This window comes from Copadichromis virginalis, linkage group LG16 (assembly GCF_057382275.1).
Source record: "Copadichromis virginalis isolate Kocher_CV1m ecotype Utaka linkage group LG16, C_Virginalis_male_GT1.1, whole genome shotgun sequence".
In the NCBI taxonomy this organism is placed as follows: Eukaryota; Metazoa; Chordata; class Actinopteri; order Cichliformes; family Cichlidae; genus Copadichromis; species Copadichromis virginalis.
Genome location: NC_140633.1, coordinates 25,421,443 through 25,448,371, shown reverse-complemented (window position 1 = coordinate 25,448,371; position 26,929 = coordinate 25,421,443). Strand labels below are relative to the sequence as shown.

General features: G+C 36.2%; 1 protein-coding gene across 7 annotated transcripts; it reads left to right on the top strand.

The window, feature by feature from the left end:
- Positions 1–1,311: 1,311 nt before the first annotated feature.
- Positions 1,312–23,283, top strand: LOC146690904 (sodium channel protein type 2 subunit alpha-like). 7 transcript variants are annotated; one of them, XM_085434061.1, is made up of 27 exons: positions 1,312–1,575; positions 1,958–2,076; positions 2,237–2,326; positions 2,406–2,534; positions 2,941–3,032; positions 3,474–3,625; positions 3,840–3,879; positions 3,942–4,008; positions 4,288–4,429; positions 6,168–6,374; positions 7,323–7,592; positions 9,088–9,459; positions 10,083–10,215; positions 10,317–10,555; positions 10,712–10,885; positions 11,686–12,042; positions 12,199–12,654; positions 15,985–16,123; positions 16,212–16,366; positions 16,544–16,717; positions 16,853–16,975; positions 18,300–18,566; positions 18,673–18,729; positions 19,237–19,374; positions 19,467–19,571; positions 19,677–19,947; positions 20,044–23,283. In XM_085434061.1, the coding sequence occupies exons 1-27, from the start codon at positions 1,312–1,314 to the stop codon at positions 21,240–21,242; spliced, it is 5,931 nt and encodes a 1,976-aa protein (XP_085290187.1). In that variant the 3' UTR covers positions 21,243–23,283. The 7 variants fall into 7 exon arrangements, with proteins under 7 accessions (XP_085290187.1, XP_085290189.1, XP_085290190.1 ...); XM_085434063.1 differs by lacking the exon at positions 3,840–3,879 and adding an exon at positions 13,374–13,392 and having other exon boundaries at positions 3,474–3,702; positions 3,946–4,008; positions 9,088–9,426; positions 12,199–12,639; positions 15,995–16,123; XM_085434064.1 differs by lacking the exon at positions 3,840–3,879 and having other exon boundaries at positions 3,474–3,677; positions 9,088–9,426; positions 12,199–12,639; positions 16,012–16,123.
- Positions 23,284–26,929: the final 3,646 nt, after the last annotated feature.

The following is a 26,929-nucleotide window of genomic DNA, read 5'->3' as shown; positions in this document are numbered from 1 at the left end:
TTTAGAAGATTTTTACACCAACTTTCCTGTGTCTCCTTCCAGTAATGAAGCAGGAGTCTTTTGCTTGTTTCACAAAGATTTCCTGAGAAATAAAGCAGTGTATCTTTAGCTAGCAGACACACTCTATGACATGCTGCACAGAAACAGCTTGTGTGTTTGTTGATGTTTGCTGCGCTGTTTGAATGTTTCATTTGAAATTTCCTGCCACTTAAAGAAACATTACTCGGTTTTATCTTCTACTGTGACACTAGAGAGATGCTTAAGTAACATGACTGCAACTTATTGGCATTGGCCCCAAAACACTGTTCTGGATCATTCCAGCCAACTTTAACCCTGAACATACTGCAATTGTGATACATTAATTTTTTAACCTTTTTCTTTATGTGCAATAAGCACCGGGAATGGATATACTAATAGGGTTTTCATGTATATTTTACTTTTTCCTCCATTTAGGTTCAAATCAGTTTAATGTTTGAAAGTGTGCAGTGAAGGGAAATAATAATGTTCCTCAAATTTCTCATTTGATTATTTTACGAAGTAGAGACAAGAGACATTTAAAATGTAGGGAGTAAAAGTAAAAAGTTCTCTCTTGATTATTATAATTACATCACACATGTATAACTCGATGATAGGAACAGCTGATTGACCACTGATTTAGGGATTGATTTCTTGCATGTGTTTGATCACTGCACAACATGTCGAAGTTGTCTTTGACACTGTTGCATTTGGATCATTCTGAAACTCTCTGGCAGGGAACCCAGAGAGAGATATGGCACAGTCTATGAGGCATTCATATTTAATAGTGCATAGGTCTTTGTAACACATCACATTAGTCAGGCCTATTAGTAAGATGGATCTTTTCCTCTCACTGCTCTGTCTCAGTGAGGGAAAAGCAGACTTTTTCCATTTTGAGGGATGGAAGAGGAGTTGAGTCTCACCTGGAATTGATCATTGTCATGTAAAATCTTAATTTTATCTACTGACGAGCAGGTAATTAGATCTAATTTTACCATAGCTGAAAGGAATTTATATGTATGACAGCCAACTCTAGGCTCATTATAGCTTCCTTTTTCCTCTGACCTAAGAGCAGAAACAAACACACTGTTCTTTCTTCTCGATTAAAAGTTATTAATGAGAGGCAGGTCATAACAAAATGAATTTTAAGTTGCATTTTTTTAGCCAAATAATGTTGGATGTAAGAAAAATATAACTCTGCTATTTAAACTGCTCCCTATATTGTGTCTTTCTAATGCCAGAGGCCTTTCTGTTGCTCGAGGCTAGCTGCTCACTCTGAAGGTGCAGCATGAAAAGATGGAACAGCTGCTTGTACCACCAGGTCCAGACAGCTTCCGTCCCTTTACCCATGAGTCACTTAAAGCCATCGAAAAACGGATTACTGAAGAGAATGCCAAGAAACCCAAGGGAGAGAAGAAAAAGCGCAAAAATGAAATTAAGCTCAGACCAAACCGTGACCTGGAGGCAGGCAAACCACTCCCCCTTGTATATGGAGACATTCCTCAAGGACTGGTGTCGATACCACTGGAGGACCTGGATCCCACCTACAGTAATCAGAAGGTAGGTTTGCTTAAATTTAAACTTGAACACTAAGCTCCAAGTTTAGATCTTTTCTCTGTAGTGTTCGAGTTTACATTAATTCATTATTTATGAAATTGCACGCAGCTATTAAAATTCCACTGTTGGTTTTAAATCTTAAATGAGAAGTCAATAAAAATGATTCATATGAAATTTGTCAGCAGTATATAAAGTTGTTAGCAAAATTCTCGAACCACCCTTAATTTCTTTATGTTTAAAATGCTTTAAAAATAAAGAAATGAGGAGTTTTGCACAGTGTTGTATGATGTTGTATACTTTTGTAAACTATAATGCAAGACAGTCAAAGAGTATCCACATAAGAGTATAAAGATGTATAAATGTCTGTCTGTCTTTTCTCTCCCAGACTTTCATTGTATTAAACAAAGGAAAGGTCATTTTTCGCTTCAATGCCAGTGCAGCCTTGTACCTCCTGAGTGCCTTCAACCCTCTACGAAGGCTATCAATTCAGATTCTGGTACACTCATATCCTTTCATTAAGATATGAATCTGATATGCATGAATAATGTTGATGTTGAGCTGACCTAAGCCCAGGATTACATGTTCACTTTGTTCCTTTATTTACATGAAAAAATTATTTTACTTTCACAACAAAATCTGTTACTTCCTTGACAACTGTGTGTAAATTGTTCAACGTGGTGATCATGTGCACTATTCTCACTAACTGTGCATTTATGACACTGAACCAACCACCTGACTGGGCAAAGAACGTGGAGTAAGTGTTCTACAAACATACATAACATACACACAGTGTAGATACTGTGAAGAGTAACTGGTGTTCCTTTTTCTAACAGGTACACATTTACAGCGATTTACACCTTTGAATCCCTCGTTAAAATTTTAGCTCGGGGGTTCTGTATAGGAAAGTTCACATTTCTAAGAGATCCCTGGAATTGGCTGGATTTCTCTGTCATTGTCATGGCGTAAGTACAGGGCTTTTTCATTATTTTTGTAGTTTTTGTCACACATTTGGAAAAGACTCACCAAAGAAAAAAATAATCAGGCTTTCATAAACAGAGACGTTGCTTGTTGGCGTTAATTTTTTGGTACTGACTGTAGCTTCATTATTGCTGTTTTGCATGACTCTATGTTACACCTATTGTCATCTCTGTAAATAATAATAATAATGGATTGCATTTATATAGCGCTTTTCAAGACCCTCAAAGCGCTTTACAATTCCACTATTCATTCACTCTCACATTCACACACTGGTGGAGGCAAACTACAGTTGTAGCCACAGCTGCCCTGGGGCAGACTGACAGAGGCGAGGCTGCCATATCGTGCCGTCAGCCCCTCTGAATTCTAAAATAATTATAATTTTTCTTGCAGGTATGTAACAGAGTTTGTATCCCTGGGCAATGTTTCAGTCCTTCGGACATTCAGAGTACTAAGAGCTTTCAAAGCAATTTCTGTCATTCCAGGTAAGCAGTTACCATATTTGTTTTGTTCTTTCATAGTTTAACAGTACGCTCATCCAATTGCCCACCCTTGAGCAGCTATGGACCCACCAGTGCCAAATTTATATTATCACACCTATTTCCCAGAGTTGTTTCACCAGTATGAAAATGAACAATTCTTAACAATCCCAACCTATAAAATGTATGTCATCTTATAGGTGGTTCTGTAGATGGTAATGAAAAAAGAGAGAGAGAATCTGCTCTTATTCTAACTTATTTCCAAAAGATCAACAAGATGGATTAAATAGTGGTGGCACTGGGTTTAGACAAACAAACAAACAAAAAAATATACTAAAAAAAACATGGATGCGTTCTAAGTGGATTACCACTAAAGGAAAAGCTCACTGGTATCCCTTTGTATATTTACTGTCTCTCGACTGACTGCAAGTGATTTTGTGTTTACAGGCCTAAAGACCATTGTTGCTGCATTGTTCCAGTCAGTGAAGAAGCTTGCTGATGTGATGATTCTCACAGTTTTCTGCCTGAGTGTCTTTGCCCTAATAGGTTTACAACTGTTTATGGGCAATCTGAAAAATAAGTGCATACTAGAAGAATTTGTACAAAGCTATTGGAATAACACAAATGTGACTGTGGACTTTGAAAATAAAAGTAAGTATTTGATCCCAGAAAAAAAAAAGAAATTTAAAAATTAACACTCAAATCTCAAATTAACACATAACAATTAAAAATTTAAATGAAAAGTGTATATTGCAACACAGAAGTCACAGCTAGTCGAGATAATTTACTCAATCACTGCTGTACATTGCAGAGCTGTACCCCATTTCTACTGTTGATACTTACATCAGTATTTGTGATTGACCTCCAACAAACCACTGCTATTAAATACTACTATTTTCTCTCTGTTCCAAACAGGTCTTTATTATTACCTTCCTTCGAATAGCAAAGATCCACTGCTTTGTGGAAACAGCAGTGGAGCTGGGTAAGCAAGCTTCCTCTCCAGTTACCAGAGTACTGAATAAAGTCCATATTAAACACAACCCCAATGCCAAAAAAGTTGAGACCATGTGTAAAATATAACTAATAACAGAATGTAACAATTTCCTCATATAACCAAATTTTATCAACATGGTTAACAGAAAACACATCTCAGCTTTAAAATGAGAAAATGTGCCATTTTAAGAAAAATTCTGGCTCATTTTGAATATAATGCGTTGTGGTGCCAGTTCCTTTAGAGCTTAACAGAGTCGATTTCTTGCAGGCATTGTCCAGAGGGGTACATATGCTACAAAGCGGGAAAGAACCCAGACTATGGTTACACCAGTTTTGACTCATTTGGTTGGGCCTTCCTGTCACTGTTCAGACTGATGACCCAGGATTATTGGGAAAACCTTTACCAGCAGGTACATTAAAAATGTTATTGTTGTCGGTGATCCTTGTTCTTCTTCACTGGCCAACTAGTCTGATAGCATTTGTTGTAGACAGACTGTTCATACATCAAAAGACAAGCTTGATTGTGCTCTCGGTGCTTCTATTAAGATTTTTGAAATTTTAGACTATTTCAGAAATATTCCAACCTCTTTACTTTCAATTTTTTGGCTGCACCAGAAGCAAACTACAATCAACAATGCCACTGCAGTTTCTCCAGAAATTGCGTTTAGTTAACTTTGTTTCTATGAAAACATCTTTGGTTGTTTTTAAAAACACTTTTAACCTCACGTGGTTCAGATTGTTCCATATTTTCTTCTCTGAGGACATGAAATGGCAGTGCCTGCTGTTTATGGGAAAAGCATTCTCCTACCACAGTATTATAGAGAGTATTCAGAGCTTTCTGTTTAAACAAACATCTAAATGCCGTGCAGGTGCATCTTGGTCAAAGGAAAACAAGAGTCCTACTGAGGCAAACATAGGCAAACATAGTTTCAATGGCTGCAAAAAAACATGTGGGTGTACTGCAAATAGGCTACTGCCTACATTGTACTATCAAGAAAAGCAAACAGTAATACAATAAGACTCCCATAAGCAGGTCTTTTAAGCACTCTGCACTAACTTTGACTAATAATAAGCCATCAAATGATCGCATTTCTTGAATGTGAAATGGAACAGAAACGGTTTTCTTTGTTTGATAGTTATATGTAAAGTCATATTAACATTTATCCATATACACATACAGATTTGACAATCCATCAAATAAAAAAGTACTTAATATATATTACTGAAGAAAAAAATGTAGGTAATATGCAACTCTATTAAACTTTTGTCATATTCCCCTTCTCTCCATGAGACATGTGACAATAGCATCATGGATGATTTATAACACTAAACACTAGAGTCCAGTGTGTCACTGTAACTAATTTTGCAGTGTATTTATGTCATAACTTTTGTATTTTTTTTTTTTTTTACATGTACTACCAGATAATTTGGCTGATATAGTTTTGGTCTCAGGCAAATGAATATAAGAGCAATTATGTTTTGTTGCTACAGCATAATTACATAGATGGTAGAGTGGCTATTTCAGTTTTAGAGCAAGAAATAACATAAATGCAAAATGTGGAATTCAAAGTTTAAGGTTTTTACACACGCTGAATATGAAAACATGGAGTTTAGAGGAGTTAAATGGACAGGCGGGATTTGTAGTAAATTAGCTGACAAGTTATTAATCTTCGTTTTGTTGTTACTATTACTCTATAACAATGATGAATGAAAGAAAATCAATGTGAAGATCAATGAAAGACATCGACTTTAGATTTTGAAATTTGAAACGGTAATGAAAGTGATTTGTTTGAGGTTTTACCAAGCTCTACTGTGATTTTCTTTCATACCTAGAAAATTCAATTTTATCATCTTTACTTCTGAGTTGAGAAATTCTAGAAATATAAGTTAACATGTGCAATCTTTAGATACACCTCTATTTGAAGGCCCTCTAACTTTTAAAATATCCACTGTATTAGGGTGGATTTTTGCATGTCTCCACACTTTAGCACAGTGTAGTCATGTCAGCCAAAGGCAGGTATATAAAAATATTGTGAAAAACTGTAAAAAGTTAGAATAAAAAAAGAAATACGGGAACCTAGTGTTTTATGTTAAGTATAAATACTTTATTTGAAAAAGTGCAAAATCTTGTTTGTTTTTTCGTTGCAGACTTTGCGTGTATCTGGGAAGCCCTACATGATTTTTTTTTTGCTCATCATATTCCTTGGTTCCTTCTACCTGATCAACCTGATTTTGGCGGTTGTAGCCATGGCCTATGAGGAGCAGAACCAGGCCGCTGCAAAGGAAGCTCAGGAGAAGGAAGAGGAGTTTAAGGCCATGGTTGAGCAGCTGAGACAACAACAAGAGGAAGCTCAGGTACATTGATTGAGTCCTTAAATTTCTCTCAAGATATAATTTTAGTTAAGTCAAAATGCATCTTCTTTGAAGTACTGTAAATTCAATCAGAATAGAATAGAATAGAATAGAATAGAATAGAATAGAATAGAATAGAATAATCATTTAACTGTCACACAAGGGGAAAGAAACATACACAATTTTTTTCATACATATTTATATCCAGGACAAATGTTACTATAAACAGAGTACTGTACAGTTATTAAATGAAATTAAATTAACTACAGATAAGAGGCAAAGCCAGGTTGTAGTGCAAATCGGTTGATTAAATTATTGCAGTTACAGAGCAGATGTAAACATCTATGATTGTTGGGAGCATTTTTGATTGTACAGTCTGACAGCTGCAGGGAGGAAGGACCTGCGGAAACGCTCCTTCTTGCATCTAGGATGTAGCAGTAGCAATCAGTTTTGCAATTTTGTATTTTATATAACTGTATACTGGTTGTGTAGTAATTTTATATAATATCTACACGTTTAAGTGGTAAGTGTGATTTATTACCTATATAGTCATTCGAGGGCTTTTCCCTTTTTTATTTAGGACACTTTTTTTCCTTTCTATGTTTATATTTTACCAGTAGAGAAATCCATCCACACATTCTCATGATCATTTATTCAGCTAAGGTCTCTGGATTTGGGCTCCTGTTTTATTTAAGACTTGCCTCTCTCTTGGGAGGTCTATGGGGGTTGCAAATCTATCACTATCAACAACACAACTATTTACACCTACAGCACATTTTAAATCTCAACCAATAACATTTGGAGGCAATTGGATTACCTGGAGGAAGCTTGCACAGGCAGACTGGCAGAATGCACACATGCAGAATGGGCCTAACTCTCCAGGAGGTTCACATCAAGAATCAGACATTTATCAGCCTGTTTACCATCAGTGTCTTATCTTCCCTCTTCTAGGCAGCACTAGCTGCTGCAGCAGCAGTGGGTGGGGAGGCCGGTGATAAAGTTGGTGGCACAGAGAGTTCCTCTGATGCCTCTAAGCTGAGCTCCAAAAGTGCAAAGGAGAGACGCAACAGGCGAAAGAAAAAAAAGGAGGAAGAAGGAAAAGAGACCGAGGGAAAACTTCCCAAATCTGAGTCACAGGACAGTATACAGAGGGCTCGCAGTCGCTTCTCTGTGGATGCAAACCTGCTCAAATATGACATGAAATGCTCATCTGCACATCAGGTATTTTTCTATGCCATGAAAGCGATATTATCTTTTCGGTTCTAAAGCTCCTTTCACATCTTCATGGTGTATTATATTTTATTACTATACGGTACTTTATTACTGTAGCTTTACTACACTTATTGTAAATTACTCTAGAATGAAACAATCCTAAACAGTTGGGACCCTATACAAAATGCAAATAAATACAGAATGCAATTTTTACAAATCTCACATTTTATTCACAATAGAACACAGGAAACATATCATCTGTTTAAACTGAGGCATTTTACTATTTAATGAAAATTACTGTCTCATTTTGATGGCAGCAACATGTTTCAAAACTGGAGGCAACAAAAACTTAAACCTGAACCTGTCCTACTTGTTTTTCGATATATTGCTGGCATTGAATTTCCGATTTAGCCATTATATTTCTTAAATGGCGCTTTTCCAGATCAGACTTTTGTTATGTTTTCGATCTTCTACTGTGAATACAATTTGGGTTTATGTGCTTTGCAAATTAGTGTATTCTATTATAAGTTACATTTGTTCCAACTCGGCTTGTACAAATCCATTTTTTTCATAATTTAAATTAATCTTTTTTTATTTATTTAAATTGCCAAATTATAGTGGCATTTAATGCAGTGTTCAATATGGTGAAATATTCATTGTTGACATTTTTCAATATAACTTTATTTCAAAATCATGTAAAAAGTACTGACAGTACCAGTTTTAAATTCACTCCAGTTTCAGTAATTTATTAAAAGACGACTCAAAATGACAGTCTGTGATCACTCTCTTTAATTTGAATGGCAGATATATATTCAGAAAGCTCTTTGTAAGCCTTGTCAGCGAGAAGATTGACTGACTTTTGTCAAACTCTTGCAGGGCTCAAAATGACTGAAAGGCAGGAGAAGCAAATGGACTGACAATGTGGCTACCAAATTTAAACTTACACATTGCAGCCATTTGATTTTTTAGGTTGTATGTGTATGTATTATAATTTTTTAGGATATTTAATATGGATTTACTAACTTTTCTAAACATTCATGAGCTGCTAACAAATTGTTTTGATTTCTTTTATCTCATGTCATTAATCTAAATGCAACCTTTTCTTTACTGCCATCACACTTTTATTGCCATCGGTTTCATCACTTTCATCATCATCTTCTGTCTTCATCAAATTCTTTAGTTCCTATCATATGCCATCATCAGGATATATTTTTTATGAGCAATTTCCTTCTTGCAACAATTCATCATGATCATCGTCATCATCCCCATAATCATCATGCTTTCCTTCTCCACTATCATGATCATTATCATGATCTTTACTGTTCTCATTAACAGTTTTAATTTTGCATTTTTATTGAAATCATCATCATCGTGAAGTTTTTCTCACCAAAGAAATCGTTCCTTTTTTTCTTCATTTGTACATATGAAGATCGTTGTCTCTCTCTTCTGTCCTCTTTTTGATTGTCATATATCACATCCATCGGAGACTATCTTTCTCTCCTAGTCTTTTCTGAGTTTTCATGGACCCCTCTTCTCACCCAGAAGGAATAGCAAGACCAGCCTTTTCAGTTTCCAAAGTCAAGCCCAGGATGTGGGCTCAGAAAATGAATTTGCTGATGATGAGAACAGCATTTTTGAGGACACCCTGAGTCGGAGGGGCTCTTTTTTTCTTCCCCAAAGGTGTGATCGACGCAGCAGCAGTATGAGCCAGTGCAGCTTCTTTTCACATCGCAGATTTCAGCCCCGTGAGATCAGGCACAGCTCTGTAGACTGCAATGGCGTTGTGTCTCTGGTGGGTAGGAATGCACTCCCTTCATCACCCGGGGGGCTCCTTCCACCTAAAGTGACGTTAGATATGGCCTCCACTGGAGACAATGTAAGAAAGGGTTCTGTAGCCCAGACAGCCCAATAACTTGCTTACTGTATTGCTCTGTTTTTGTTTGTTTATTTTGGCCTTTTCATCTTTCTGGCTCTTATACACACACATTTATTACACACATATGTCACAAACTATGCTTGTCAGTTTTTTGTTTTGTTTATTTCTCAGTTATTTTAGCAAGCTATGCAGCTTAGCATGTCAGAAAATATAAGTCACAACTTTTCTAAACTCAAATGAACCTTGGAATTTTAACTTAAACTTAAACTCTTCCTGAGTCTATCAATGATACAATAATGGACTCTTGGTTATTGAAATGGCTCAAGTGCTTTTGATTTATACTGCTGCTTTGTGCTTTTGGACAATGATAGGGAGAGCTGTAGCTTCTAACTATATGATCAATGTACCAATACTATGTCAGTTATTCCAGAGCTTTACTGTAAGATATTCTTTTTGGATAGTTTAAAGATATGCAGCTTTCAGTGGAACAGTTTCCTCTGCTTTTTTTTTTTCCATTTATTTAGTAAATGTTATGCGATGATAAATATTTATGCTTGTACTGTAAAATGCAACATATTTTTGTATGGTTACATTTTATGTGTAAAAATTGTTTCTATCCCTAGGCTGACACCACTGACACAGAATATAGACAGAGCATTGGAGAAATAAACCAGGGATATATGGACTACCTTCAGAGCCCAGAGGCCAGACAGAGAGCTCATAGTATTGCTAGTGTCATAACCACCACAATGGAGGGTAGGTGTTTTTCACCATGGCATGAATAGCCAATCCTGACTATATCTGTGGTGTTAAAAAAGTTAAATTGTACTTTCACACAAAATATGTTTTGCAATCAGAACTTGAAGAGTCACGGCAGAAGTGTCCTCCTTGCTGGTATGATTTTGCCCACACCTTCCTAATCTGGGAGTGTTGTCCAGGATGGCTGAAATTAAAAAAAATTGTCAAACTAATCGTGATGGACCCATTTATGGATCTATTCATCACCATCTGCATTGCACTAAACACATTGTTTATGGCCATGGAACATTATCCAATGAGTGATGGGTTCCAAAGCATGCTTGCTGTTGGCAATAAGGTTAGTTCAATTTAGAGAATATTTTTTAAATATAAATATCTATTGATTTTATTAATCTTCACTGGGGTTTTTCTTTGTATGCGTCTGTGTGTGTGTGTGTGTGTGTGTGTGTGTGTGTGTGTGTGTGTGTGTGTGTGTGTGTGTGTGTGTGTATAGATATTCACCGGCATCTTCACGGCTGAAATGGTCTTCAAGGTGATTGCACTGGATCCATACTATTACTTTCAGGAGAGATGGAATATCTTTGATGGGATCATTGTCAGTTTAAGCTTGATAGAGCTTTGTTTGGAAAATTTGAAGAACATGTCTGTTTTGAGATCATTCCGATTGGTAAGTCTAAATATAATTTAAACTTGCATCAAGAAGCAAGCGAAACCTTTGGAATTATCTGTATCTTTGTATACATTTATTACAGTGTTTGCCTGTGTTCAGTATATTCAAACTTGCAGTCACTTAGCAAATAATACCAAAAGATCTGAGTTGGTTAGGAAATACCAAACCTGAAGAGCAGGTTTACTCTGCTATAATTAAATAAATAATCAAACAATATGTTACAAGATCCACTCATCCACTCAGCACCCTGCTGTTTATTTGGTTAGCTTTGGCTTTGTTACCTAATGCTATAATCAGACTATGAAAATAGTGGTCGGAGACTGTGGCATGATCGAAATTATTGCAAATAAGTGCAATGAACTTACTCATTGCCTTTGAAATGGTTAGTTCTATGCAATTACTGGGCAACCACAGATTTTTTTTCCCACTCTCAGCCAGAGGTTGTCATCCTATTTTTACTCTAGTGTGACTCAGCCATTAGATTTCACACCCCTGACATGCTGACAGAAAGAACATGCAGCACAGCATACAATGTAAAAATCCCAATGTATACCACTATAAAAACATTTGATAATAAAAATAATTTTAGCTGTGAGGGAGCATTATAATTTGAGGCTGGTTTACTGTCACTATCTCTGGTTAAGCACTTAAAAAAAAAAAAAAAAAAGGAAAGACAAAACTTGGATCTACATAGTTCCTAAGGATTTATATGCTTCTATTTGTAACAAATGCAATAGCATGTATGTTGTGTTGTATTTTGAGTTAGGAAATAACTTCTGTTTCCTCTTGTTTTACAGCTTAGAGTATTCAAGTTGGCTAAATCCTGGCCCACTCTAAATAAACTGATCAAAATAATTGGTAATTCAGTGGGGGCTTTGGGCAACCTGACACTGGTCTTGGCCATTATCGTCTTCATCTTTGCTGTGGTGGGCATGCAGCTATTTGGAAAAAAATACAAGGACTGTGTGTGTAAAATTTCTGAGGACTGCACTCTTCCTCGTTGGCACATGAATGACTTCTTCCATTCATTCCTCATTGTTTTCCGGGTGCTTTGTGGAGAGTGGATAGAAACCATGTGGGACTGTATGGAAGTGGCTGGGATTCCCAAGTGTCTCACTCTCTACATGATGGTCATGTTTATAGGAAACCTTGTGGTACATTACATTTTATGGTCAATTCATTAATTCATTAATCTGTTTAAAAATGTAATTCCCAATTTAGTAACCTGTTCATTATTCAGTTTTACAGTAATATGTGCTCTTTTGTTATTATCAGTTACAAATCTTATCTTGTATATCATTACCTTATAGGTATTGAACCTCTTCTTGGCTCTTTTGCTGAGTTCATTCAGTGCTGACAACCTGGCAAAGCAAGAAGATGACCCTGAGTCAAACAATTTGCAAATTGCCATGGCACGCATACACAAAGGCATTGCCTTCACAAAGTCGGTGCTTCGAAGCACCTGCAGCAGCACCTGCCTCAGAGATAAGAAACAAAAGAAGGATGAGGAAAAATCTCTGGATGAACTCCACAAACCTTTAGGGTCAAACGGAATCTCCAATCATGGCAATGGAGAGGTGATTGGCGTGGACAAAACTGGGGACAAATACATAGTCAGCAGCAGGAGTGATGATTCCATAATGTCGTTCATCAACAACCCTAGTGTGACTGTCACTGTTCCTATTGCTATCGGAGAGTCTGACTTTGAAAATCTTAACACTGAGGACTTCAGCAGTGCATCATCAGATGCAGTAGGATGCCCTGCGGTAAGGATCCTGTTGGTCAAACTGCTCTCTCTAGATTCCTGATTTCTGTTTTAAAGCACATTTTTTAAATGACATTGCAAGTTAAATGTTTATGACATGTAATGCAATCACATAGGACTATGGTTTAAAAGAACACTGTTGGTGAGGTAAATTAGATATTCATTACCATACAGCAAAGGACAGAATTGTTAGTCGTCTATAACTTTTCACAAATTTTTCCAAGTCCTGTTTAACAGAGAAAGGAATTTTAACACATCCTAGTGTTCATTTCCAAACATCCTAGTTTTTTTTTTTATTCTTACATTATTTTACTTTGCACACAGAAACAAAATTATTTCACAAAAACTTAAAAATAGCAGGTTCAAAATTCCAGAGTATTTGAAATTCTTCTCTTGCTACATCTGCCAAGCTTGTTCTGTACTGTGTGGCTCTCTTTGAATTTCTTGATGAAATTTCTTCCCTTCCTGACACTTGGAAATGCAGTGATCACTTTGTATATCCATCTCCTGAGCATGAACAATTGCTTTTCTCTAAACTCTTTTGTCTAAACTCATTTATTTTGTTTTTGGTAAGATGCTGTCTCAAGTGATGGCTCAAGCCCTACCTGAGGTTTTCATACTGTGTGTAAATTGGAAGATAACTTTCAGGTTTAATTGAATTTTACAAGCTTTGAACATGAAAAAAGCTCAAGCACCTTATTGCACAGCAGAGGTTTATAGTATGGCTCAATAAAAAAAGGTCAGTTTTTCAGGGCACTCATTATAGTGACACTGGTCATTTGGGGGTTTTTCCATTCTTGTATTGTATGCAAATAGAAGAAGTGAAGTGAAGTGAAGTGAAGGACTTAGCCTACAATCTACAGTCATGGCAATGACATGTATCATGATACTTTCCCTAACTGCACATATACCATAGCCTTCTAACAAGAAGAGACCATATAGACGGGAAAATACCAGTGTGCACATTACATTATGAGCCATTTAAGTCTGAGTGCTAGGGAGCTTAATCCTCCTACTAAGAGGATGGTGTTTTGTGTTGTAGGAAAGGAATATATTGAGTCTCTATAATATTACTGTTGCATTGTTATTGCTGCTGTCCGTGAATGTATTTAGTATTTGGATGGGTAACAGAAAAAAATAATATTTCTTGGCAGTATTTTAAAGGAAGGGTTGTATTGTTTCTGCTTACTTGTTGTTGCTTGATACAGATGCTGTAAGAACTCCTTACAATACATCAGACTCATCGAAGAGTGCCCTGCTTATGAGAAGAATCAAATAACCCTTTAACAGAGATTAAAGGGTTATAATTCTTTGATGACTTTAATTCACTCACTTGATTTGTTTTTTCTAATATGTTTCCCCCTCCCTCGTGTATGTTAATGATTAAACAATTATTTATTTAACAAAAAGTAAGTCAAAATATATATATAGAATTAGCATGTGACATGTACACCCCATGATTCAGTAACTTACTGAACCACTTTTAGCAGCAATAACTTGAAGTAACTGTTTTCTGTATGACTTGAGAAATTTTAGCCCACGTGTTTACAACATTGCTTTGAAGGCCTTCATTTATGAACACATTTTTATAGCCATTATGTTGTAGATCTGTTGATGTGGTTGGGACAATTTTCCTATTTGGGCCACGTTTTAGCTTTTGGACAGATGCACTCACATTTGACTGCAGAATACTTATAAAAAATAGTTTATGTTGGACTCTATGACTCTTTGGCAGTTGGTATGATGTGTTTGCTTTTCACCAAACGTGGCACTGTGAATTATGAGCAAACATGTAGTTTGTTAAAATTCAGTTTTTCACGAGTTTTTCAAGCCATGCTGGCACGTTATTTTTAAAGACCAGAGGCTTTCTCATGGCAATCCTTCCAAACACGTCATAATTGTTTAGTCTTTATTTAATTGTACTTTCGTACTGTCAAACCTCTTGAGTTTTTTGTAGTTTCCCTGAGCATTGCATGGCCTGACTTTGGGGTGAATTTGCTGAGATGTCCACTCCTGGCAAGCTCAGCCAGGAGTGGATGGTTTAAAATGATTTCCACTTGTGGTTAAACTTTCTGACTGTAGAATGATGGACTTCATACTTGTTCAAAATGCTCTTATAATCCTTCCCAGATGTATGGGAAGTAAAGAATGCTTCTCTAACTTCACTGCTGATGCCTTTCCTCCTTGGCATTGTGTTAACACATACCTGAGTGCTCAGACCAGCAAACTGCCAAAACGTCTGCTTTTATAGATGTGCTCACACCCGGAAGTGTGTAATATATAACGTTTTGTAGTTCATCTGAGGTTGTATTAATTAATGTGTTATTATGTCCTGATACACATCACCTAAAAGGAGTACTTTCTTTTTACAGTGACTGTACTGATAGACTATAGCCCAGTGTACCACTAAACATAAAGGATATTTTTAATGATAAATATCCTGTAAGGTGTTAATATGGTGCCTATGATTTTTCAGGGTTAGTAAAACACAGTGGTAATTAGCCATTATTTCTGGATTTCAGCACACAATGAGTTAGCTTTGCTATAATACTGTTGATTATTCAAAATAGTTTGTATTTTAAAATCAGCCATATTGTGTTGATTTGTGACTCTTTGTTTTCCATAAATGTAACATTAAGCTCCCCTTTTCAGATTTACAGTTGTAGAATGGATGTACAAAGCATCATTATATTAACAGTAGGGCATACAATGTATCAGAGTAACATGCTTACATTATTCCCTGTTCTGCATTAGCTGGTCCCAGGGCAGCCAAGTGCTTCTGCATTCTCCAGGAAGACATTCAAGCTGTTTTCATACTAGCTATTAGGAGACACGCCCTGCAGATAGCTATACAACAACAGGCTAAAGGAGTGAACTTATGGCTACTGCAAAGCATTGCCAGGCTTTAAATTTACCAGTCTCTCTCACTATCTATCTATCTATCTATCTATCTATCTATCTATCTATCTGTCTATCTGTCTATCTATCTAGCTGTCTGTCTGTCTGTCTGTCTGTCTGTCTGTCTATCTATCTATCTATCTATCTATCTATCTATCTGTGCTCTTCCTCCAGTAATATGGAACTGAGCAGGAAATGCAGACTTCTTGGTGCCTTTGCTCTTGAGAACCACTCAACTGTTCTTTGGAGTCAACGCACTAATAGTTTGTTGTTTTGGCTAAAGTTTTGCATGTGTTTGTGTGTGATCATATATCTGCTTTAATTTAACGATCATATGTTATAACTATTTCTGTGTGAAAATAGTGCTGCTCAATAGCTCTGTTGTATTTGTTCACCCAACACTTCTTTTTCATCCACATTCTCTCATAAACAGATCGTTGAAGATGATGATGATGGACAGTTCAGCTCTTCAGAGGGAAGCACAGTGGATGGTCTTCCAGCTGGAGAGGGAGCAATTTCCGTAGACTTTGAATTAGAAGACACTATGGAGCCCGATCCCTGTTTCCCTGCTGGTGAATTCACCACCTACCTAACCTTAAATGTAATTTGAATCTGCATTTTCTATGACTAAAACCCCATCTGCCCATTGTCTTTTTTCAGCCTGTGTGCAGACATTCCGTTGTTGTCAAGTAAATGTAGATGTGGGCTGGTGGAAGACATGGTGGACACTACGAAAAACCTGTTATCGGATAGTGGAGCACAACTGGTTTGAGAGCTTTATTATCTTCATGATCCTGCTTAGCAGTGGGGCCCTTGTAAGTATTTACATGAAGAAAGCAAATGTTGCATTTGGATGACTAATTTGGTTTCTTTTGTGGATTTATGTGAGATATTTTATCTAGGATCTCTCATCAAGCAATAGATTCTCAAACGGAAATTTCATTATGTGCACGTTTGGCATTACTAAAGGTTGTCTTTTTCCACACATTTAGGCATTTGAGGATATCTACATTGAGCAAAGGAAGACTATTAAAACAGTTTTGGAGTATGCAGACAAAATTTTCACTTACATCTTTATTCTGGAGATGTTACTGAAGTGGGTGGCATATGGATTTGCCAAGTATTTTACAAATGCCTGGTGCTGGTTGGACTTCCTAATTGTTGATGTAGGTTGAAACTCTGCTTACACAGTGCTGAATCTGTTCTTTGTTGTGTTGAGACGTAGAATGAAACTGCACTGTCTTTGATTAATGTGTGTAATATTTCTTCTTTGCTCATGACATGTGTTGCATGTGTTCTAGGTCTCACTGGTCAGTCTGGTAGCCAACGCATTAGGTGCTAATGAACTTGGTGCCATCAAGTCTCTGAGAACTCTAAGAGCTCTGAGGCCACTGAGAGCCCTGTCACGCTTTGAGGGCATGAGGGTAAGAGTTGTTGAAAGTACTTATCCATTCAGAGTCATGCTGTCTAGCACTAGCTCAATATACTAGTGCAGAACACTTCCACTTCATTAGGTACAGCTTGTTAGCTCTAGATGGGCCACCTTTTTGCCATCAGAAATTGCTTAATTATTGTAGCACAGATTCAACAATAAAAAATACAATTTGTTGCATGCAACCATTCCTGTCTTCTCCCAATTCCCTTTCTCCTGCCTTCATTTGTCATCCTGGTAAGCTTAAGTATTTTGTTCTACAAGTTGAAAAAAAATCACTTTTTTCCTCAAATATACACCAGTGATGCAGAATTTTGATAAAAGGAATAGTTTGACATTGCGGGAATTTCTTGCTGAGAATACAACCCCATTATATAGTGCTTTTCATAAGTAAAAAAAAAATGCTGTTTTTAATATTGTAAATTTGTTTTCATTGACTCAAGAAATGTGTTTGTTTTTTACAGAGCTAATACACAACATCTAATAATGAAAATAAATCAATTCAAAATCAAAAGTAATACAACACAAAAAATAAAATCCTGTAACTCGAAGGTACAAAGAACTTAAATAAATAAAAACAACAGCTGTGAAATAAATAAAGTCAAATAAAGTGCTACTCTAACTCTTAAGAAACAAAAAATAAATAAATACCAAAATATCAAATTATTCTTATATCACTTTTCTCTTGTGATATCTAACGGCATTAGAGTTTTTTGCCGTGCTATGCAAGCATGGTCTTATCAGGTTGATAACTTATGTAACTGAAGAGACAGCTTTGTTGGCTGCTGAAATCAATAAGGCAGGTATTGATTAGTTGCCTTCATATTGTGGTGGTCTAGATTTACAGCACTGCTACAGTGATCATCTTTCCTCACGTGGTAGCCAGAGTATTCCCTGATTTGCATGCACAAATTCTCATGTGCGTCAGTAGTGCCATAATAGCTTCCATGCCAGTATCGCTGTTTTGATATTGTTTGTTGCGTATGTAACATGATCTTCTTTATGTTTTATGTATTTTTCTTTTTACAGTAATCAAATTTTGCGGCATCCTCCTTTCTCTACCAGGTGTTCATTTCAATGTTTATCTAAAATTTAAAACTCATCTGCTGACTCCTCTCCTGATTCTGTTTCCACCTTTACCATGTAGTTGTGTTGGATCTTTGGCGTTAGTCATAGCTGTGATGAGGTGTGATGTCAATATGCATGTTGGCACACATTTGTTTTTCCCCATTGCCAGAGTATACAGTGTGGTACATCACTTTAAGATTCTGTGATCCCTGTCAGCTTTACAGATATGTCATGATTTGTGTGTGCAGGTGGTTGTCAATGCCCTATTGGGAGCCATTCCCTCTATCTTCAATGTGCTGCTGGTATGCCTCATCTTCTGGCTCATTTTCAGCATCATGGGGGTCAACTTATTTGCGGGAAAGTTCTACTATTGTGTCAACACAACCACAGATGAGCCGTTTACTGCATCAAAAGTGAAACATATGAAAGACTGTAATTTCACGGATTCTAAGGTGAAGAACGTCAAGGTCAACTTTGATAATGTTGGCATGGGTTACCTTGCACTGTTGGAAGTGGTAAGTAACTCAGTATTGTGTTTCATAATTAGTGTCACATTTTGTGCCAGTTTTGTAATACAGCAATATGTGTTTTTAATGCCACTTGCTGTATTCTTTTCTACAGGCTACATTTAAGGGTTGGATGGACATCATGTATGCTGCTGTTGATTCTCAAAGCAAGGTGGTGATTTTTTTAGTATTTCAGTGTTGAAATGCTTGAACTCCTATAAAATATCAATGTTTAATTAAATCATATTACACCTTCTTTTTTGTGGAGATGACACGTTGTTCACGAAAAACATATAACACTGTTAAATTAATTTTAGATTATCCTATTTTGTTTGGCCACGTTAAAGCTGTGGAACACTACACCTGATGCATACCAAACATTTCCTGCTGTTGCTGCTTAATCATGATCAAAATGCTTAAAATGTATTTACAGATCAGAATCTTGGTAAAGATAAAATAGTCCAGTTAGCTGTTAGTTCAAAGTTTGAAGGTGACAAACTGCATCAGGCTTTGAAGTCCTTTTTATTTGAACAAAATTATTTTGGGGGGCGGGCTTTACGGTAATCTAAATGCCACACAAGTAGGGCCACTCCTCATGAGGCACACATGAACTCAACCAGTACAGAAATTCAAAGGATGACTCTGTTTTAATGTCTCGTTTTTTCTGTCATCTATGTAGCCAGAAGAACAACCAGACTATGAGATCAACCTATATATGTACTGTTATTTTGTTGTTTTCATCATATTTGGAGCATTTTTCACACTCAATCTCTTCATTGGTGTCATTATAGACAACTTCAATCAGCAAAAGAAAAAGATAAGTATCAAATCTGCTTTTTAAACAAATTTGTGGTATTTTGGCTTCCAACATGTTGTTGTGATTCAACATGCCTATCATGCTTTCTTTACTTCGGAGGTCAAGACATCTTTATGACTGAAGAACAAAAGAAATACTACAATGCCATGAAAAAACTGGGGTCAAAAAAACCACAAAAACCGATCCCTAGACCATCGGTATGTAACTCAAGCCTTGACTGCATTCAGTATGAATTAAAACCCTCACTTTTATTTAATCCAAAATTTATTGTTGTTTATTTTTCCTATGCATGTCTGTTTTAGAACAAGATTCAAGGATACATCTTCGATTTTACCACCAAGCAATCATTTGATATTGTGATCATGGTTCTAATATCGCTTAATATGATCACTATGATGGTGGAAACTGATGAACAATCAGACTACAAGAAAAACGTCCTCTACTATGTAAATGTGATATTCATTGTCGTCTTCACTGGAGAGTGCATATTAAAGATGCTCTCACTCCGGCACTACTTTTTCATGAATGGCTGGAATATATTTGATTTCATCGTTGTTATTCTGTCAATCATCGGTATGACTCACCTCCATTTACAGTTTCTCTCTGATACATTTTTAATATTGCAGTAATCTGTCATCCAGTGTTTAATCTTTTCATTTCTTTCTTTAGGTTTGTTTCTCTCCGAAATAATAGAAAAATACTTTCTTTCACCAACCTTGTTCAGAGTCATCCGACTGGCACGGATTGGCCGCGTCCTCCGCCTTATTAAAAGTGCCAAAGGAATACGCACACTCTTGTTTGCCTTGATGATGTCACTTCCCGCCTTGTTCAACATTGGTCTCTTGCTGTTCTTGGTGATGTTCATCTATGCGATCTTTGCCATGTCAAACTTTGCATATGTCAAGAAGGAAAGAGGTATTGACGATCTTTTCAATTTTGAGACTTTTGCAAACAGCATGATCTGTCTGTTCCAAATCACCACCTCAGGTGGATGGGATACCCTACTATATCCCATTCTCAACAAAAATGAAGATGACTGTGACCCTGAGATGGAGAATCCTGGTAGTAATTTTAAAGGAAACTGTGGAAATCCTACACTGGGAATTGCTTTCTTTGTGAGCTACATCATCATCTGTTTCCTTATTGTGGTGAATATGTACATTGCAGTCATCCTGGAAAACTTTGGTGTAGCTACTGAAGAGAGCGCTGACCCACTGAGTGAGGATGATTTTGAAACGTTTTATGAGGTCTGGGAAAGGTTTGATCCTCATGCAACACAGTTCATTGAGTATAAAATGCTTTCAGAATTTGCAGATAATCTGGAACCACCATTGCGCATAGCCAAGCCTAACAAGTTTGACCTGATCTCTATGGACTTACCGATGGTGAGTGGTGACCGCATTCACTGCCTAGACATCCTGTTTGCATTCACAAAGCGTGTTCTAGGTGAGGGTGGAGAAATGGACATTCTAAAGGAGCAAATGGAAGAGCGTTTCATGGCCTCAAATCCTTCCAAGTTGTCCTACGAACCCATCACTACCACCCTCCGTCGCAAACAGGAGGAGGTTTCAGCTGCTGTCATCCAGAGAGCATTCAGGCATTATACAAGGAAGTGTCCAGGAAAAGACAGAAGGTCCCATGACACATCCAATATTAACAATCAAAAGGATAAAAAGCTCATTAACAAGGGAAAGCATGACACAGACAAACTTAAAAACACGTCTAGTGCCAATAAAAGCAAACTGACACCTTCTGCTGCCTCTCAACCTTCATGTAACAGTGTGACAACAAATGGAAAAAACAAATATAAAAAAGACAAAAGTGAAAAGGAGGTTGTGAGCAAAGATGTCAAAGAACAAGATATGTAAAGGAAATCTGTGCTACACCAAGGACAATGTAGTGAATGCAAAATGTTTACAACCTTCCACAGTGACTAAGACATCCAGTGGATTCTCTTCTGTAGTATGGATATCTACTATGCCAAACTGACTGTGCTTGCTTGAGTCTAGAGGAGAGTTTCTAAAATAGAAAAGAGCCATTCAGGCTACAGTATGACAGTATGACTGTATGACTCACTTGGATGAATTGAAGAGCAAAGATCCATTATGTCTGCTTGTGAGGTGAGACGACATTACTTAGTGTTCTGAAAGGCATATTAGTTACTGCTTTACTTGTATTGCAGCTAGTTCTGCTACCCAGTGTCTTGAATTGTTGTTATATCACTGATTGGTGTATTACTCAACTTAATTTTTCAAGCAGGAAAAAAGGAGAGTTATATGCTATTGCTGAAAAAAAAATCATAGTTTGGTTAATTAATTGTCTTTTTATACATTTTTTTACTCTTCAGAAAGGGTTGTATCTTCAGGTATAGACTTTACACAGAAATGCACTGCTTTAAGGTTATTTTTGCTTGTCACTAATAGTACTTCAAATCCTAGAGACATTGTCAGTGATTATACATGCTAGAGTGTGCGCCATGATTTGTCCACCAGATGCAAAGAAGCCTTGGTAAGGCTGCTTTTTTATTACAATACAGAAACTTACCCTTCAATCGAAACAAATCACAAAGAAGTTTGCTGATTATATTTGATTATCAGTGTCAGATCAGTAACCCTTGAAAAATACTTTGTACACTGTTAAATCATTTTTCAAATCATTCTCCATATGTTGTTGTATTTGGCCAACAGAGGTTTGATGCATCCAATAGGAGCTATAAGGTGAAAATTGCAATTGTTTATAAAAAACTTAAATATGGTTGGAAATTCTTATTTCTGAGACACATGGATACTGTTGTCATTATATGTCCCTTCTGTTAAGCTGTTTTTACATAATCTTCAATGGACATTTTGTAAATTATAACTGTAAAAGGGGTGGGGTGTTGTTTTATTTTATGTAAAAAGTTTTCTCAGAGTGCACCATTAAATCTTTTTATGTTTTTTGTCTAAGCCAAGTGAAATATGGCTCACAATATTCTGAATGACCTCAAGGATATGGCTTTTCACATCTCACATGTCCTAAGCTATTTCCTACTTCTGTTTACATTTTATATTGTGTTCATTTTTTCAGTTATTCACACATCCAATCACATCCATCCTAAACTGTTTCATAAACTTTTCTCGTTCTGTGTTATAAAAGTATAAATCCATTCATGTAATTACATTCTGCATGTAATTAAAACGTTCAACATAAAGGTATACTGTATGCATAATGCAAGAATGTTTTGATTACAAAGACTTTAACAACTCCCATCATTTATATGCATAATGCTTGTAGTGTATAAATTACCTGCATGCAAGACAATGCTATAACCTATTTCACTGAAAAGCTAAAGGAATAAAGATTACATTTAAGTCAAGTATGCCTACAACATTCATTTATTTTATCATGGAAAGTAAAGTATGAGCGGCATTATTTAATTCATGACTGCTTAAGTGGAGTGTGAGGGTGGAACTGGAAGGGGATTATGGGAAAAGCTATTCAGTGAGACGATTTGATTGCATTAGATTATAACATTTGTCTTCTTATCATTCACAGTATTTCCTGGAATAGCAGTGTACTACTTTCTGCCTTTTGTCCATTCAAATGTGTTTGTTAAGAACTACTTCCATCTTTATTTATTTTTGTTATGTGTAATATGCTTTGTTTACCCATCTACAGCCCTTATATTTTTGAGATTCTAGAATGACTTTTTCGTTGTACTCTAAAATTGGAGGGGGGGGGACAATATGGCTGAGCCATATATAGCAATTCCTAAATAAAATGACCAGTAAGAACAGCAATGACCACAACAAGATGCATGTTTATCTTATGAGCAGAGAACATACACTTTGTTTGTTTTATGGGGGAATAAAACTGTCAGAATGAAAAAAAAATAAATGACTTAAAAAATATATTAAATTCCTTGTATTATGTAGCAAAAGTAATATTAAAACTATTTGTATGTAATAATTATTTTATATAATGTGATATAAATTGATATTTATCATTTATTTTGGTTCTGTATCCATTTGTGTTCATTCCTCTATTTATTTATTCACTATTCCCCCAAAATTTCTGTGTTCTTATTTTTTGCATCCAGCTATATTTACATTTGTATTATTTTCTGTCTTTATTTTCTTTCTTTGTAATTTAATAGTGCATGTTTCCACAACTCAAAAAACAAAACAAAACAAAAGTTCAGCTTAAAACGCTGACTTTAACTAATTTAATTGCATGTCAATTTTCCATAAATTGACTGGTATACATTAAGTTTATACATTCAGTTTATTTTAGGCACATTTTCTTTCATTATTAATTTCCATGATTAATTATTTGAATAAATAAAATGTCGATTTTGTATATTTCTGTTGCATTTTACTCAGAATTATTGCTTCGTGTTTATTGAGGGTGAGGAATCATTTTTGATTGCATTTATTTATGTATTCATTTCTTGTCCTTCAATATGCAAATAAGGAGGGGGGCATGCAAGGTTGGTCATGGATTAAACCTTTTACTTGTTGACTGATCGACACATTAATGCATATTAACATGTCTCGTTCAAACGTAACCAGTTCACCAATCTCATGACACAAATGGTTTCCTCTCATTATGAGAGGAAACCATTTGTGCTAGTGAACTGAGGCACTTAAATAATCTAGCTGAAAACAATACTGTCTGTGAGAGGCTTTTTTTTTCATGTCTGGTGGTACAAGGCAGATTAATCATACTATATCTCAAAGAGATCTTGTTTAAATAAGTTTTAAATTTGTATTGTTGGGCTATATTTTATGTAAACATCTGAAAGTTGCAAAGTGAGAAAGTCAAACCACACCTACAGTGAGTGCTTACCTATCAAAATTGAGTTAACAAAATCTTTAATGTTGAAATTTATGAAAGCCAGTTGCCTATTTTGGTTTAATTTTATTTGTATTTATTTACTGTTGTCACTGTCATCAGGCTTGCCAGTTGAATGAAGCTGATGAGTACTTTTCAGTTGCATGAGAGTATTTCATCTTGAAAAACTGCTCTAAAGTGCAATGATGATTCAAAGGCATTAAGCATCAGCTTTTACAGTAACAGGCTGTAGAACATTAACAGTGCTGACAATTACTGAACCACGATCAACATCTATGTTACTTGAGGACCGGTAAAATGGTGAAGCTATCATGATCTCTCGCAAATGCAAGATGTAATAAGAACTCTAACTGTAAATTGGACATCTTAATGTTTTGTATTTATTGGAATATTGAAAGCAATTGTGGATTTATGAATATCAGAAAACAATCTTGAGCGATCGAGTGGCTTGCAAAGCTTTTTTTTAAAAAGTTTTTTAGCCCGTTGTTGCCAAGAAGTAAGCTTCACAACTTAAAATATGTACACTACAAGTTGATGATATTTTCATTTAAATGCAGTTTCAGAAAACATCAATGAAAGAAACTAGAATCTGCTTTTTGAGAGTGCTTTGTGGCTTCTGCCGGAAACTATTAGCATCTTAAGTGTGTGGAACATTTTATTAATTATTAATGACAGTCCAAATATTCATTATAGTCCAACATTGATTTTGCCTACTGTGGCTGCCTAACCCTGTGGGAAGTAAACAAGAGGCTGATGGCAAAGTGCTGATTATTCCTGCCATTCTGTCTAATAATGATTATGTGATTATTACTTTGGGCCACACCCAGTAACTACACTATGGTAAAGATTTGGTTCCTTTTACACTCAAAATAATTGTTTAGTTCTTAATAGCTGTTTATAAATAAATTATTCCTAACGTTGCTCTCAGAACATCACAATTTTTTTAACTGTAAATGGCAAATGTCAAGATTCCTTTTCTTTAAAAAACAAACAAACATTTAACTTAATATGAAATGTATTTTATTAGAAAATGCCAGCTTAATATGAAATGTAGCCAAAGGTTGAAATTGGCATCTTCACTCACAGCAACAAGTGGAGTTAGGCCTTCAGTTTGCCTGTTTTAATGACCAGTAAATCAAGAGTGATTCTGCAGATTCTCCTTGCTGGTTGCCAAGCAACATGACATCAGCCTCCTTTGTTAAACCATATTATGGTGGAAGGTCGGAAGTCGATCTGGTGCCCCACCCCTGGAGTCTCACAAGATGGGCTATAACACATGGACATGTTTTACGTGAAAGGATGTATTGGGCTTAATATTTCGCCACTGGTATGCACAGAGGAGAGTAGTAAAAGAAAAAAAATCATTTGCGAGAGAAATTTGAGAATGCTACCCATTACAGCTTTGTAATTGTATTTTCTGTGGATAGATGGGAAGAAAATCCTATTAGATTATATAGTGGTGAGTTCCCCTTCCCCTCCCTCCACCTTCCCACTGCACTAATAGAACGACACACAGACAGGCAACCACACATGGACACTCACTGTTTATCTCAACCTCTAAATCGCACACACCTATATGCACACACAGACACACACTTTGTTTCCAGTGAATCACTCCCAACTCAGAATAACAACTATCACAGTTTACAGACAAAGTGTGCACCATTTCCTCCTTCATTTCCTTTTTAATTATTACAAGAACAAAATTACTGCAAATGTTGACTCACTGGACACTTTATTGGGAAGATGTTGCTAGCACTGGGTTGGACCTCTTTTTGGCTTTAGAACAGCCTTAATTCTTTATGGTGTCGATTCAACAAGGTGATGGCAACACCCCTCTGAGATTTTGGTACATTTATAAGATATTTATAAGATATTTACATTAATTAGTAGTAGAACAGATATACCTAATGTACTGTTTGGTTAATATAGGCCTATATACACACACATGTAAAATAAATGTAAGGCTCCATTTCTATTTATCACCTGTTTCGCCAGTCAGCACTCTACCTGAAGGTGTATACAGGGAGTGCAGAATTATTAGGCAAGTTGTATTTTTGAGGAATAATTTTATTATTGAACAACAACCATGTTCTCAATGAACCCAAAAAACTCATTAATATCAAAGCTGAATGTTTTTGGAAGTAGTTTTTAGTTTGTTTTTAGTTTTAGCTATTTTAGGGGGATATCTGTGTGGGCAGGTGACTATTACTGTGCATAATTATTAGGCAACTTAGCAAAAAACAAATATATACCCATTTCAATTATTTATTTTTACCAGTGAAACCAATATAACATCTCCACATTCGCAAATATACATTTCTGACATTCAAAAACAAATCAGCGACCAATATAGCCACCTTTCTTTGCAAGGACACTCAAAAGCCTGCCATCCATGGATTCTGTCACTGTTTTGATCTGCTCACCATCAACATTACGTGCAGCAGCAACCACAGCCTCCCAGACACTGTTCAGAGAGGTGTACTGTTTTCCCTCCTTGTAAATCTCACATTTGATGATGGACCACAGGTTCTCAATGGGGTTCAGATCAGGTGAACAAGGTGGCCATGTCATTAGTTTTTCTTCTTTTATACCCTTTCTTGCCAGCCACGCTGTGGAGTACTTGGACGCGTGTGATGGAGCATTGTCCTGCATGAAAATCGTGTTTTTCTTGAAGGATGCAGACTTCTTCCTGTACCACTGCTTGAAGAAGGTGTCTTCC

Excerpts from the sequence above, each read along its gene's own strand:
- LOC146690904 (XM_085434060.1), top strand. The coding sequence starts at position 1,312 with ATGGAACAGCTGCTTGTACCACCAGGTCCAGACAGCTTCCGTCCCTTT. Across the intron at positions 2,535-2,940 it reads TTCTCTGTCATTGTCATGGC|GTATGTAACAGAGTTTGTAT; the intron begins GTAAGTACAGGG and ends TTTTTCTTGCAG. Across the intron at positions 18,730-19,236 it reads CTGTTGATTCTCAAAGCAAG|CCAGAAGAACAACCAGACTA; the intron begins GTGGTGATTTTT and ends TCATCTATGTAG.